This window comes from Capricornis sumatraensis, chromosome 2 (genome assembly GCF_032405125.1).
Source record: "Capricornis sumatraensis isolate serow.1 chromosome 2, serow.2, whole genome shotgun sequence".
NCBI classification, from domain to species: Eukaryota; Metazoa; Chordata; class Mammalia; order Artiodactyla; family Bovidae; genus Capricornis; species Capricornis sumatraensis.
The window spans coordinates 40,710,938-40,726,585 of record NC_091070.1 but is presented as its reverse complement, the minus strand read 5'-3'; the positions used below and the strand labels follow the sequence as shown (position 1 = coordinate 40,726,585).

The window sequence follows — 15,648 nt, the reverse complement described above, 5'->3', positions numbered from 1 at the left end:
ATAGCCAAAAAACCCAAAACATGAAACAGAAGCAATATTGTAACAAATTCAATAAAGACTTTAAAAGTGGTCCATATAAAAAATCTTTTTTAGAAAAGAAAGAAATATAAATTTGGAGGCATCAGCCCATAGTAGGAGTCACGTCACAGTAATAAGGCAGTCTGCCTAAAGCAGTAGTTCCAAAATCTCGTGGATCATCAAAATATACAGATTCCTTGGTCCCTGTCCTATAGATTCTAATTTAGTGGGCTTATGATTGCCCTCAGGAATCTATAATCTTTTTAAAATCCTTCCATTGAAAGAGTTCTAAAATTGAGTATTAAGGGAAGACATTGTAAGACAATGCTCCTAGTATGTTCCTCCTTAATAAGAAAGTTTAATATCTATGGGTACCTGGCTGTGTTGTAGGATAGCGGCAGGGTCATCAACTGAAAAAGTGGTGAAGATTTTGAAAAGGCGTTGTGAGGAAAGTGCAGGGAAGCTGATGAGATGCATGCACAAAATGAGGGGACAGAGGAAGTTGGACATCAATGAACATGAATGTGTACCTTCTCCTTGCTCAGAAGCCCGGTTGTGAACTTAGAGATGGTAGGAGGTTGGGCAGATAGAGCTGGATAAATCAAAGGTCAAGGACAGGACACTGAGGGCTACAGAAACCCGCTGGCAGCTGACCATACTCCCATCTTTTCAATTTTCTGCTGCCCTAACCTGTTTCCCTGCTCTTGACTTCAGAATCACCCATCCCTTTTTCTCTCAGTCCATGTACTCCTCCTTGGTTAATTTCTCCTTCGTTATCCCTTCAATCACCATCTTATCAACAACCTTCAAAAAATTAAATAACTAATTTAATTTAAGGTAATAAAACTAATAAATGGTTAGACTGAGATTTGAACTTAGGCCAATCTGAGTGTTTTTTTTTTAATCACTACTTTATTTGACCCCTGCAGTCGGCATGGTGATGCCCCACCCAGACCCTGTTTAATAAAGGCCTTATTGCCTCAGCATCTGGGAGTACTGTCAGCAGACAGACTTCAGCTGTTCAGCCCTTTGGAATGGCTCAGCTGCAGAGACTTGTCACGTCCAGGTTCCTACCCCTTCCTAGGCCACCCACCTTCAGTGACTGATGTATGCGACTGATGTATGTGGGAGTATAAAGGTCTGGCCCTCTCAGACCTCCTTGGGACTACTATGAATGAACCTTCTGTCTCCAGAGCTCCCTGTGGGGTCACTGAGGCTGTCCTTGGGACTGCATTTCAGCTCACCTTTCCCTAACCCTTCTTGCTTTCTCCTTCTCCTTCCAACGGGACTCCTTAATAAACACGCTCCATGCTAAACTTTCTGTTTCTTAGGGGACCTAACATGCAACAGCTTCTCCAAGAAACTAGAGCCAGAATTTCCTGTTATAGGAGTCACATGACTTCTCACTGTTTCCAGAGACCCTCTCAAGTGTTTCTGAGAAGTGTCAGGCCCCAGATGAAAAGCTCCTTGTCCTGGTCACCAGGATAGCATCTAACCATTTGAATTTCAGGTACAGAGGACTCAAGAGAGAGGGTTAACCCAGGCCTGAGTTAAGTCCAATGGTGTCAGTTTCGGAATACAGATATCCTGCTTCTTACGCTTTGCCGTTTCCCTTTTCCCTCCCTAGTCATCCTTCTGAGGCCAGAGTCTGACTTGAAATCCTAATCTTGAACCCTAGCTTTAAACAACCTGCAAATGAGTGAGGCAACTGATTGAAATTTTCAGGCTCACATCTGATAACACCATTGCAGTGTGATTTTAGTGACTGAAAGGAAAAAAACAAGACCAGAGCAAACAAATTTGAGTGCTTTTATTTCAGGTTGACTTTTTCTCCCTCGTATTTTTTATCAGTTACAATAAACAGCAACAATATGTCAGGAAAAAATAATCAACACATCCATCAGAAAAAAATTTTGGTAGTTTTTAATGTGATTAAGTATTGTATGAATACTAACAAATGAAAAAAAATCAATACTTATGTATTCCAAATTTGCAAATTTTTCTACATCAAATTTTAATTATCTTTTAATTCTCTATAATCATTATATAAAGTAACTAAAAATATGATTCAGGATATATTTCTTTACAACAGTTTGAAAATGTGTGATATTTGATTTCCAATTAGACATCTATGAAGACTTCATCTATGCTAACCACTTAATTAGAAAAAAATATTCAAAGTAATAAAATGTCTAAATATTTAGTGGGGGAAGCAATTAAAATTTATATATTAAGAACAGAATATATTGCATATTTAATCAGAATATATTTTGCTTCCTCTTTCAGCTAATATATTTTTCAGTCAGCCCCAAATTGAAGCTGTATGTTATCAGCAATTGCTCAGATCACTCTCAGTATATAATGTTATATTAAATAACCTTACTTAGGTAAGTGTTTTAAACATTGTGGAGACTCAGGTTACCTCTTAAAGTTTTTAGTTATTGATTTTCAAATCTTCTTTGTGAGTGTAAGCTTCTCAGAAGACCAAGTATAATCATGTTTCCTGCCCAGTTGGTCTTTTCCTTTGATAACCACCCATGGTTACTATACCAGCCTGTCAATAAGCATTTAATGAGAAACTGCTGCGGGGCTGAGGCCACTACCAGGCCCTAGAAGCAAACAAAAGATTAGGTGTGCCTGGAAAAGCTTACAATAAGTTGAGTTTTCATGGGCATAATAAGCCAGCATATGTTTGCTTAATTTTCATGTTTTTAAATAGCATTGACAAGATGTTTTTCTAAGGGTAGCATTGGCTTTGACACTCCCTTAAACTGATTTACAAAATGGTTCCCATTAAGTAATAGTTTAAAAATGGCAAAATTTACTTGGAACCCTATAGGATAGTCTTCTAGGTTTGAATATCCACAGATCACATTTACAACATAAAGTACTGGAACTTGTTTCCTAATTATTCATACATTAAATTAAAACGTGTTCTAACCCTTTATCTTTAAGGATAAAGATCTTTTAAGAGTAAAATGTCAGGACATTTTTGTGATTTCCTCTAACTAGTAAGACAGGAGGGAGGTTCTTTGTGAGGATTTCCAACCAAGCCATGTACAACCAATCTGATATAGATCCTTTTCTTGCCACTGGAAGGCTCCTGACAGCATGGAAGAAAAATAAAGAACGAACATGACAATTAGTACCAACAGTAACATCATTAGCTATCTGCGCTTTATAATAACAAGTAGCCTATACTGTATATATGCCTCCTCCACAAAATGAAAGCGCTGAAATTATTTTGAATATAGATGTTAAATTGAGATGTTTCTCAGATACTACAAATATTTACAAACCAGAAAAATAGACTTGGACATTGTAATAGAATAGAAAGTGTGAAAGTGAAAGTGTTAGTGGGTCATCATGACCGACTCTTTGCCACCCTGTGGACACTGGAGTGGGCTGCCATTCCCTTCTCCAGGGATCTTCCCAACCCAGGGATCAAACCTGCATATCTTGCATTGCAGGCAGATTCTTTACCATCTGAGCCACCAGGGAAGCCCATTAGAATAGAGGCAAAGCATAAATAGATTTTCACTCTTTAAATAGAAAATGTGATCAACCAATACATCTCCCCGTTTTTTCTGGAGGGAAAATGATTTTTCCTAATAGTTTAAAGCTCTTATTATATTTGAGAGAAATAGCTATTTGGGCTCTATCACCCATCGCAGGACACCAGTCTATCTCGTAGATGAATAGTCTTCCGATGTAGACCTTGCTTGAAGACATACTTACCCTTGTACCTAGGAGTTAGATCATGAGATATAAATGTGAAATTGCTGGGTTTCATGTTTAGCAATGAATCTTTAGATAAGCATTCATATTTCCAGCAGGTATGCCCCTAATATTTGTGGGGTGGCGGACAAAGAGTGGAAATGGAAAAGCGCACCCTTTTTTCTCCTGCCCTGGCCTCTTCTCACATGGTAAGGAGCCTTGAGAACATGCCATGGACTCCACACCTCAGGAGCAGCTATCCAGGGAAGGGGCCTGTGAACCTTGGCCAACTTGGGGCTTAACTGGCAGGGAATTCCAGGGTCAGGTTCCTAGAGTGAGGTCTAGACAGGGAATGAGGGTTCTAGGTGCCGTGTGTCCTGGCCCTTTGGGTGGGGCATGTCTGGAGTAAAGTCCATATGGAGCCCTCTAAAGCCCGTGGGCCCCATTGTATTAGGGTGGTGTTTATTTTCCCATATGTTCCAAATTTAAATTTCCGCCTGAATTGTTCTGAGCTTTTGTATTGACTAGCCCATGTACCTGAGATTTCTCTGTAACAGTTTTAAATGTCTGCAATGATACTTACAGGACTATGAGATTAGCAGCTCTTGAGTGCTCCTGTAAGAGTTCATTCAGTCGAACTTGGCGGTAACTCTGTGGAAAACATTCAGATTTTGTTGAGGGCAGTTTCCCAGAATTATGAATGAGAATTTATCTTTTTCCCTCTAATTATAGACAAGTAGGAAAGCCTCATTTAAAAAAAAAAAACAAAACCTTTTCGTTCAGGTTTGGAAACTTACAGTGTTTTAGAAACTGATGGAAAATATTAGAAATATAAAGAATAAGACCATTGTGTTATGTTGTTAAGTTGCTAAGTCATGTCCAACTCTTTGTGACCCCATGGACTGCAGCATGCCAGGCTCCTCTGTTCATGGAATTTCCCAGGCAAGAATTCTGGAGTGGGTTGCCGTTTCCTTCTCCAAGGGATCTTCCCGACCTAGGGATTGAACCCACGTCTCCTGCTTTGGCAGGTGGATTCTTTGTCACTGAGCCACCTGGGAAGCCCCGCTGAGGTATAGTGGCTTATTAAATTCTGGAAGAAAAAAACAAGCAAGCAACATGGATAACAGTAAAAAGACGAGAATGGCCAGTGCTGGGGAACAGGTTTGCTGTGGAAGAAACCTAACCTAATCTTGAAACTAATTTGGTATGCTAAGAACATAGATTATACCCTAGTCTAATCTTTCTTTAAACTCTTTGATTTGTACCAGCACAGGAGACTGGTTTCAATGAAAGAGTCGCCAAAAGACTCATTTGGAAAAATAACTACATTAGCTATTTTGCAGTGATGAGACTAATATTTATTATTACATTTCACTGGTTCAGAAGCCAAGGCTTAGATAAGTGATCTGTTCAATTATATGAAAAGCTTTTGTTAGAACTGGGCACTTTGTTGTACAGAGTTCATGATTCTTAGCTCAGTATTTTTTCTACTAAATTTGAAAGGCTTTTAATATCTCCTGCTCTAATCTGTTCCACCTTCAGCTCCTAATATGGCTTAAATTTTGTAATTTAGAGCTTCTTGAGGTCCTTTTCTTTGAATGTCTAATCCAATTCAGATGTTAATCTTTCTGCCTTATTCTTATGTCTTTGCCCTCTTCATCATCCTCACTGTTGCAACTTCATTCAGTTCAAGCCAGATGCAGGTAACTCCCATCTTATTGGGTTATCTAGAAAAGCTCACCATTTCACATCCATCCTACAAGATGTTCCAGATCCAATTTGCATACTCAGTGTTCCAGTTACAGATTTTCTCAGATCCCTATGTAAGTTTTTATAGCTAATTTTATCAGGTTAAAATTCTTTTTATTGTGTCAGACTGAGCAATCTATATTTACTTTGCATATGTATTGACTGAAATTATTTTAGTCTGATGGGTCTGTCCCCTTTACTATAAAATTAAATTGGAAAGAAGGCTTCACAATATGTATCAATAGCCTGTTTTCAACTTAAAAATCTTCATTTTATACTAAAAAATGAAAACAGTTTTCTAAATCCTCACATTCACTAATATGATTGAAAAAGGACTTGAAATATGCAGAAACCCTAGATCGTGAATAAATGAAATTCTATAATAGATACATTACTTCTTGATCTTTAAATCAACCACTGTTTTCTTTTTCAGCTAGTTAGATAGCAAAGTAAAGATTAAGGAAAAAAAGTCCTTACCTTTTCCTTGACTGCTTCCAGTTCTGCATCTGTAATTTTCCACGGAGTTTCTCTCTTTAATTTCTCAGCAGTTGTTAAATCTTTACAGCTTTCATGGAGACGATATGGTTCAATCATTTCTTCAAAGACTTTCCAGCTGAAATTGGAATTATAAAAGAGGCCTCACAGTGGGAAACTAACTCATTATTTCACAGATACGCCAGGTGTGACTAGGTATGCTGGCTGCAGAATCAGAGCTGAATGTCATGCAAATCTTCTAAGACTTATCTTTGCAGGAGACTGTGAGTAAAACCATGGCTATCATAGTGCTTCCCTACCCAAGGAAAGACCTTAAGGGGTATGAGGCCTTGATAGCCTACTAGGCATTATTAATAAATCCTCAATATAAACACACAAACACTAGATGGTAATTACTCTGCAATTACACGTTCTACATAGTATAGTCAAAGGCACAGTTTTAACGCAGACACTTTAGCCCATAAATGAGTTTCCATTTGCTTATTTTACAGGTTCTATGGGAGATGTTCATGAATTAATGTAGGAGATGAACCAGCATCCCTGAGAGCTGGATAGGGTTGCCCTCCTCACCTTTAGCCCACATGGCAGCTCCCACATTATGGCAGGAGGCTGTGGGTAGGTCGGAGAATAGTAAGTGAGTAAGTTTAATGGCTATAGAACAATCTGAATGTTTGCTGTAAATAATGCTGCCTTTGTCCTTCTGCTGTCTGAGATGTTCAAATGGCTATTGTTCAGGTGCACATTAGAGGAAAGAACAAAAATCAATAACATTTTAAAATCTGAGGCCATTTTAGGGCAATTAAGAAAAAATCATTGACTAGAAAATTAGGAGCAGTGTCTCAGAACTGTAGAACATTTTAAAAAGTGCTGGAAAATCTCATTCTTATCTCTCATAAGAATCTCATAAGATTTATTTTTAAAATGATAGCACAAAACAAAACATAATTTATAGGAGCAGTTGTCTTCCATATGCTACTATAAGATGATCTCAGATATAAATAGTTTTCTTTGGTTTTATATATCGTGGCTTTCTTAAAACTTAATAACTTTGGAATGAATGATAACTAGAATTAATGTGCTTTTAGGTTAAGGAATTAAAGCATGAAGTAATGATTTCAGTTTCCCAGATGGTGCAAGTGGTAAAGAACCTGCCTGCCAATGCAGAGATGTAGCAGACGTGGGTTCAGTCCCCTGGGTTGGGAAGATCCCCTGGTGGAGAGCATGGCAACCCACTCCAGTATTCTTGCCTGGAGAATCCCATGGACAGAGGAGCCTGGAGGGCTACAGTCCACAGGGTCACAAAGAGTCAGACATGACTAAAGTGACTTAGCGCAAAGATTTCAGTGGTCTCATCAGTTTTCCTGATTTAGGGCTTGCAGATGAAAGTATAGAGATTGCTAAGGAGTAGCTTGTTCCCACCAGTGTGCTGCTGTTAACAGATTGAAGAGATACTTAATGCAGTAGATTTCTGATGCTTTGACTTATTCAGCTGCTGCTGCTGCTGCTAAGTCGCTTCAGTCGTGTCTGACTCTGTGCGACCCCATAGACAGCAGCCCACCAGGCTCCGCCATCCCTGGGATTCTCCAGGCAAGAACACTGGAGTGGGTTGCCATTTCCTTCTCTAATCCATGAAAGTGAAAAGTGAAAGGGAAGTCGCTCAGTCGTGCCCGACTCTTAGCAACCCCATGGACTGCAGCCCACCAGGCTCCTTCGTCCATGGGATTTTCCAGGCAAGAGTACTGGAGTGGGTTGCCATTGCCTTCTCCTGACTTATTCAGAATGGTAGACAATGAGTAGGAAGGAATAAGACTGATATCCCCAATTATTCTTTCAACCATGTAATACTTTTATCTGCTATTCCTCCCAACAGTGCTGTGCTTTTAGAGACCTTGGTGGTCATCAGTGCAGAGGTGCTGGCCTAGGAGAGAAGAGCCTGGGTTCTTGCTCCAGTTCTTCCATTGTCCTCCTTGACCTGGATAACCTAGCCTATAACAGGGGTAACAATGGCTGCTCAGAGCTGGTGTAAGACTGATGCGAGTGTTAGAATGATGATTTGGATGGCCGTGCTCTGAAAAGTATGCAGTGCCCTGTAAAAGCAAGACATTCATTTTACTCAACAACCATGGGACTGAGATTAGCAGTTGACGGTTTCTCTGTTTAAGCTTTACATACAATTATTTTGATCAGGGATAAGAGTTTTATTTGCATCTCGGTCCAGGTGCTTTTTGGAAAGACCACTTCAAAAATAGTTTCCTAAGAAATCGAAAGTGGAATAAAGATTGTTTGCTTCTCGCCCCAGGCATCCATACTATGTTTCTCCACTGTAGTTTGGATGGGAATGACTCTATCCTCAATATCAGCCAGTCAGCACAATTCTATCCCTTTTGCCAGCCAGATTTGCTAAATTGGGCACATAAGCCAGGCAAGCTTGATCTAGCATTTCACTGACCACAATGAGTGGCTCATAGCTTGGTGGTCCAAAGGTCGTTTTAGATTTCTATTTTGATTCTCTATTAAATCTGGTCATTGTTATTGTTACAGTTGTTATTTAGTTGCTAAATTGTATTCGACTGTTTTGCAACTCCATGAACTGTAGCCTGCCAGGCTCCTCTGTCCATAGGATTTCCCAGGCGAGAATACTGGAGTGGGTTGCCATTTCCTTCTCCAGGGTATCTTCCTGACCCAGGGATCAAACCTGAGTCTGTTACACCTCCTCCATTGGTAGGCAGATTCTTTACTGCTGAGAAACTAGGGAAGCCCATGGTCATTCTTATTATATCTTAAAATTGATTCTAGAATAGTTTAAGTATTACATACTATTAAATATAAGTGAGAATTAATTCAATTTAAAAATTTTACTTATAGGTTTCCTGCCTTTCCCATCCTTGTTCCTCATAATAACAAGGTTAAACTGCATAAAAATTTCCCCTAAAATTCATATAAAATTTCTTCTTACACATTAATGTATTTGTTGTTTTTGTGATCACACTAGCATATTTCAACTAAATTATCTAGTTAATTGCTTCCAGTTTCTCTTTGATTTCTGTTTAATGATTGCTATCTCTTTTGCCTATGACTTAATTCAGTCTATACAATAAAAAAAGAAATTTAACCACAATAGCTTTTCAGTTTCCCTGGCCCAATTGTTTTCTCATTAACTTAGCTTTTTACTCCTTTTCACCCTTACTCTACCATATTTATAGATAACGTTTCTATGATAGAATGTCTCCATCAAGATTTACTCATGTTTTGTGAGCAGTTGAAAGATCTATTAAGTGCAGTTGAAGGACATTTAACATTAGCCTCCAACATGGAAATCATTGACGGTGAACTATTGCTAACATTGTGTGAAAATGGGTGACCAAGGAAGAACAACAATTGGGAGATGGTTGTTAATGGTAGAGCAGGGCTGTCTAGCCATAAGGCCCCTGAAAGCTGAAGTTGAGCCAGCATTGTAAGCTTTGGGCTCTGGGCCTGGGGTTGCATCAGTCCACTGAAGAGTTCTGTTTCTCTTATTAAACCACTCAGGGAATTTGCCTTTTAAAAATTATCACAAAGATTCCAGGTGTGGTCAAGTGTGAAAGTGTTAGTCACTCAAGTCATGTCCGATTCTTTGCAACCCCATCAACTGTACTTGCCAGGCTCCTCTGGCCATGGAATTCTCCAGGCAAGAATACTGGAGTGGGTATCCATTCCTTTCTCCAGGGGATCTCACCGACCCAGGGATGGAACCTGCGTCTCCCGCATTGCAGATGGATTCTCTACCATCTGAGTCACCAGGGAAGTGGCCATTTGTGAGATTTACTGGATGACCATTCTCTGTTCTAAAACTTATCTTCAAATACTGGAAAAGGCATTGCCAGCATCAGACAGGTGGCTGTTCTATGAAGTAACATGGCATTGGTTACAGCAGAAACTGAAAAGAGAAGGATGGCACACCTTCTAGCACACCTCTTCTGGGTGGCCTTCTGTCTTCACATCAGGGTACATTAACTACAGTTATTCTGGTAAGAATGCTTTTTTTCCTTACATCTTCCTCAACACCTTGAAATATCACAGAGAAAATCTCCAGAACTGTGAAAATGAATTTTTTTTTTCCTGAGAAAGGGAAATAGATCTCTTCATTGTAGGACGCAGAGCATATGGAAACAACACCAAGTCAGAATGGTGTCTAAAGTCAAATTTAGACACCAGGACAAAAGTACAAATGCCTTGGTCCTCTGTTTCTTTTGACTGTGCATAGAGTTTTCTCCTTGAGAAGAGGAAACCATGGAACAAAGGTCAAGGGTACGAAGATGAAGAGCATTTAGGCTCTGATGGACACTCAAAGAAGGAAGAGGCATGGTTAGCGATACAGCAACATCCTCAGTGATAGAACAGAAAGGATGGGTATACAGGTGACCAAGGGCTGGGCAGAGACTAGTACAAAACAGAGGGAAGGATACCGAGGCTTGGGTAGAAAAAATCATATTGATGGGTAAAGAGGCAAAGGATATAGAAACAAATTGATCAGCAAGCACAGACAGTCCTCAGCTGCTGCTAAGTCAAATAACAGCAAGAAGAATTCAGTTACAAGAAGCAGGTGACTGGTCTGTGGCCAGCACTGAGCCAGGGCTTATAGAGAATCCCAGTTCAGTAGGGGACACTGACTATGCTCTCGTTGTTGTTCGGTTGCTAAGCCACGTCCGATTCTTTGTGACCCCCATGGACTGCAGCACGTCAGGCTTCCCTGTCCTTCATTATCTCCAGAGTTTGCTCAGACTCATGTCCATTGAGTTGGTGATGCTGTCTAACCATCTCATCCTCTGTTGCCCCCTTAGTAAACGGTCCCGTATTGGCAGAGAGCTGGCAGGCTGTGGTCTGGTGCTAAGTGGCACATACTGGGGAATCACTGTACCTGCTGTGTTATGGAAGAGAATGTGTTTCCTCCAATTAGAGCTATAAGATGAGCCCGTTTGATCACATCACTGCAAGTGCCAAGGGGCAATGACTTAGGAATTAAAATTCTTCAAATGAAATGTGCAAGGCTACCAGAGGTTACTGCATGACAACTTAGTTCATATAAAAATCTTAATTCCATTTACCGAGGAGAATGATAAATCTGTTCTTAATTTTTCTTAACTTTATAACTGTAGAAATATAGGAATGAAAGGCATTAGTGGTATTTATGATATAAGGAAATATTACATCATAATAATCCAGGTCAGCCCTGTCAATTCTAGCTTTCTTATTGCAGTTAAGACATTTCGTAAAGCTGTTTTAACTGATGCATAGCCTTAGAGGAATCACGAATACCCTCAAATGACATGAGGTTCAAGATTGCCATTTGGTCAATAAGAATACATCTTAAATCTGGATAATTTTCAGTTAGTTACTAAGTTCATCTGGGATAACAATGAATCAGAAGAAAGACAGAGCAAGAAGGTTTGAGGAATGTGGAGTTGCAACTCATTAAGAACTATAGGAGGTGGTCAACAGAAATGAGAAGAGGTCTAAGAGTCTAGCAAGGACCTATGCCATACTGAGACCTTTGTGTCTCCTCTTTCCACCCTGGGAGAACCCATGCCACACCAAATCAAATGTACTAAAGTGCATACAGATGCAACGCTAAACATGATTTTGAACTGTAAACAATTGAAAATATTTTATGATTGTGAAATCATTGCTCTAAATATCTTAATTTATGATCTGTTGTAATTTCCAGACAATCTTCTTATACCTCTGGGAACTCCTGTGAAGATCTAACCTACAAATTGTTTTCAAATATCTTGGACTTCACAAATTTAAAAATTAATGAGGTTAAAGTGATGCTGTTTTGAAGGCATTTAAACAATTATTTCAATTTTTTTTTTTTTTTCATTTTAAAATTTTGGAACCAATACCTTTCCTTGCCAGGCTTCAGATAGTTTTAGAAATCCCCTTTGGGGGCTCTCATAGGCTTCCCATTCAGGATGCCCCACCAGTAACTTTAAATAATGTAAACTTACCCTGACTGCTCAGGTTAGAATTTTCTGAGCTTATGCTTGCTGCTACTGTTGCCACCATAGAAAGCATAATGTGAAAGGCAATTCTAAAATGCTAACTAAACTATGTTTCCGCAGTTCTTCTTCTCAAGCTCATCTTCACCTTAAAAACTTTTCCTTCCGTTAGAACCTGATAGCTCTGTGTCATGATTATTTAAAATCCCCTTTTATGACATCCTATCAGGAAGTCACAGCAGTAAACCCATAACATTTCAACCTTCTAATAATCAACACAAAAGAGGAGAGAGTTTACCATGGATAAACAGCGGATCTTGTTAAATATTCATACCTTTCTTTGTTTGGCTTAACGTTGATGTCACCAATGACATGGATGTCTGCAAATTTTATCCTAAATTTGCTCAGAAGGGAAGCCATTCTGAAAATACAAGACAGAAATGCTTCATCATTGAATATATAACTATTTTCAATCAAAGAGTTTTGTGTTGAAGACATCAAAAGCAATCATGTCTTATTTCAGCTTAGCTTTTGGACAAAGGCTTTGGTTAGTATTTGATTTCCATTGTAGCACTTGATGAATATGGATAAATGTGGACCAAATTATTCCACCAAAGGCAAAGAGAAATTTCTGTAGGTGCAGTCACTGGAAACAGCAAACCCAGCTCTGCATTCATGTTTCAGGGAAAAGGTTGTGGCACTGTCCATTCTTCCTTATCATTTGGGAAAAAGAGAACAAGTCTCAATACTTATTGATGATTGCTGATAATGTTTATAGAGTTACTGACAATCTACTGACAAACCAATAATTATTATTTATTATATCATTGTGGATTAAAAGTCTTTCCCCCTAGCAACTGAACGTTTTGATATAATTTCAAAGTTACAAAACATTATAAGGATAGTGCAAAGAAAGCTCAGATTCACCAGTTGTTCATGTTTTGCCCCATTTGATTTGTCATTCTCTTTTTCTCTGTCTACATCTCTCTATATCGTTTTTGCTCACTGGCTTTCTACGTCCTACCTATTTGCCATTTTAAAGTAAGTTGCACATATCAGGCCCCTTTAACCTCTAAGTACTTCAGTGAATATTTCCTAAGAGCAAGGACATTCTCTTTTATAAACAGAGTACAGTTTCTGAAATCAAGAAATTTAACATGGATGCCCTGCTACTATCTTATCCACCAACCATTTTCAAATTTCATCACTTGTCTCCATAAGATACTGGAGGCTTTAAGAAAATATAAATTATTGTAGACCTCATGTTAGTTTCCATTTTACTATAATTTTCTTTAAGAGGAATTAGATATATATCATAACTTTCTAAGAAGGGGGAGACAATGTGAAAAAATGACTAAGAGCTGAAGAATTGATGCTTTTGAACTGTGGTGTTGGAGAAGACTCTTGAGAGTCCCCTGGACTGCAAGGAGATCTAACCAATCCATCCTAAAGGAGATCAGCCCTGGGTGTTCTTTGGAAGGACTGTTGCTAAAGCTGAAACTCCAATACTTTGGCCACCTGATGTGAAGAGCTGACTCATTGGAAAAGACCCTGATACCGGGACAGATTAAAGGCAGGAGGAGAAGGGGACGACAGAGGACGAGATGGTTGGATGGCATCACTGACTTGATGGACACGAGTTTGAGCAAACTTTGGGAGTTGGTGATGGACAGGGAAGCCTGGCACACTGTAGTCCATGGGGTCACAGAGTCGGACACAACTGAGCGACTGAACTGAACTGAAGAGCCAGTCATTATTTTGTGATTTCTGGAAGTAGCCATTCCAGGAAGGGCTAGAACGTAGGCATGCCATGAGGGACTACGGGCTGCCAAAAGTCGTTCTCCAGATTTCCTCCAGAGATCGTTGGATGCACCACACTCTTGGCATGCTTGTTGCTCTCACAACTAGAGATCAACTCTCCATGACTAAATAAATAAGAAAGGAACAGACTTAGCACCATGGGACTTGGCTTATTTATTTATTTTAATCAGAAAAGTTACCAACAGTCACCCATTTTAACACTTTCAAACTACAAGTGAGAAACTGGGGGGGACCCAGATGGGTAAAGTAACTGTTGCAAAGTCCTGCATCTTGCTTGGACAGGGTGCCATCTCTCTGTTCTCTTCTAAGTGTGCTAGGCTAGAAGGACTGCCTCGAATTAACAAGTCTGAATCTCCCAGAAGAAACTGGACAGAATTTGGACACAGATGCCTTCAAGCTCTTCCTTTCTTGGATGCATTTACTAGTCAGAACAAAATAAACACTATACAAGATAATGATGCTCTCACTGAAGACTTGTTGAAAGCATTTGTGGAAGGGGATAAAAGGACTTGAAGACAATGATTAGAAAATTACGCAGATAATTTATTGACAGAAACCAAGCAAGCCTGAGGCCTAGCGTGGTGACTTTTTGTCTTCAAATTTATTGTGCCTCAAAGACACTTAAAGTTTTTTTAAAATTAAAGCATTCAAGCAACAAACATCAAAAATGCTTCAACACAAGTGATAAATTACTTACGCAATTTTTTCTTCTTCAATGCGATTGATCTTCCCTCCAACATAGATTCTTAATTTACAGTCTTTCCATTTTTTTCTGAGAGTCAAGATATAGGGGATAAGGAGTGTTAACCCTGAAAAAAAGATTAAATTATGACAGAAAGGATGAGCATATCCAATTGAAAGGAAATGGATAGCTTTATATCTGTATTCATGCCCACACTCATAGCTCCTAAATAATTTAAATCTTTAGAGAACACAGAAATGTTATTCTTTAACTGATACCATTTTCATATACCTTCCCATGCAGTTTGTTAAATTTATCAACAAGAAATTCTGCTCTCTAGTGTATATTCTGGAATTTTTTACCTCCGTCATCAAACAACCACCAAACATCAATTGTGCCTTTTCCCTGCTTCTTTTTAAATTGGGTGCTGGCTTCCACCAGTTTCTGGTTGAACTCCCCAATGTGCATTGACTGGATTGTGTTAATGCCACTATCTGTAACAAAAGAGAAAGTAGTACATCCATTTGTCTTTTGAGGAAAGAAAATAACGTGCCAATAAATCTATTCAGGAAAATAGAATAAGGGTCATGACTTTGTGTTTTTTATACTTATGGGAAAATAGTGAGTCCTATTCTCCACAAAAGAAAAGATAAAGGTCAAATCCCACAATAATTTAGATCACCTTCCATAGTTCAGAAAAATTTGATATTGATCTTATGATTACAGTTTTTATTATAGAGTAGTGAGTTTTTTCAGATCGTTAGTAATCTGTCTCAGTGCAGAATTATTATTTAGACATGTAGCAATGCTAAATTATCTGATACAAACCCAAAATATCCTCATTTTCCTAAATTTCATATATAACTCAGGTTATAATATCAGATGTACTTAAAAGTATCAATAGAACATGTAGTTATTGGTTTTCTAGAGATAACCAAAAGAATCAGAGGTATTCCTTTAGTAGACAATATGTTCATTTGAGCACAATTTTGGTGTGAATTCCAGAAATGTCTGGATTATAAAGGTTGCCAGGGACCTTGAGCATTTCAACTCTCCATGACCCTTCGGTCCTAACATGGGCCTGGCTTACTCTTCTGCTTTCTTTTCCTGGCATCTTGTGAGTCTAAGGTAAAGCCACTTGAGCTATTTGAATATCTGTGAATGAGATGAAAAAGCCAGGAAATACGG

General features: G+C 38.8%; 1 protein-coding gene across 3 annotated transcripts in view; it reads right to left on the bottom strand.

The window, feature by feature from the left end:
* Positions 1 to 2,985: 2,985 nt before the first annotated feature.
* The window catches only part of SLC12A1 (solute carrier family 12 member 1), an 87,084-nt gene continuing 74,421 nt past the window's right edge, over positions 2,986 to 15,648 (bottom strand). For all 3 annotated transcript variants that reach the window (XM_068965454.1, XM_068965452.1, XM_068965453.1), the window contains exons 21-26: positions 14,823 to 14,954; positions 14,476 to 14,587; positions 12,292 to 12,378; positions 5,962 to 6,097; positions 4,319 to 4,386; positions 2,986 to 3,121 (exon numbers count right to left, since the gene is read on the bottom strand). In XM_068965454.1, coding sequence (XP_068821555.1) covers positions 2,986 to 3,121; positions 4,319 to 4,386; positions 5,962 to 6,097; positions 12,292 to 12,378; positions 14,476 to 14,587; positions 14,823 to 14,954 — 671 coding nt within the window. The remainder of the gene's footprint in view (positions 3,122 to 4,318; positions 4,387 to 5,961; positions 6,098 to 12,291; positions 12,379 to 14,475; positions 14,588 to 14,822; positions 14,955 to 15,648) is intronic.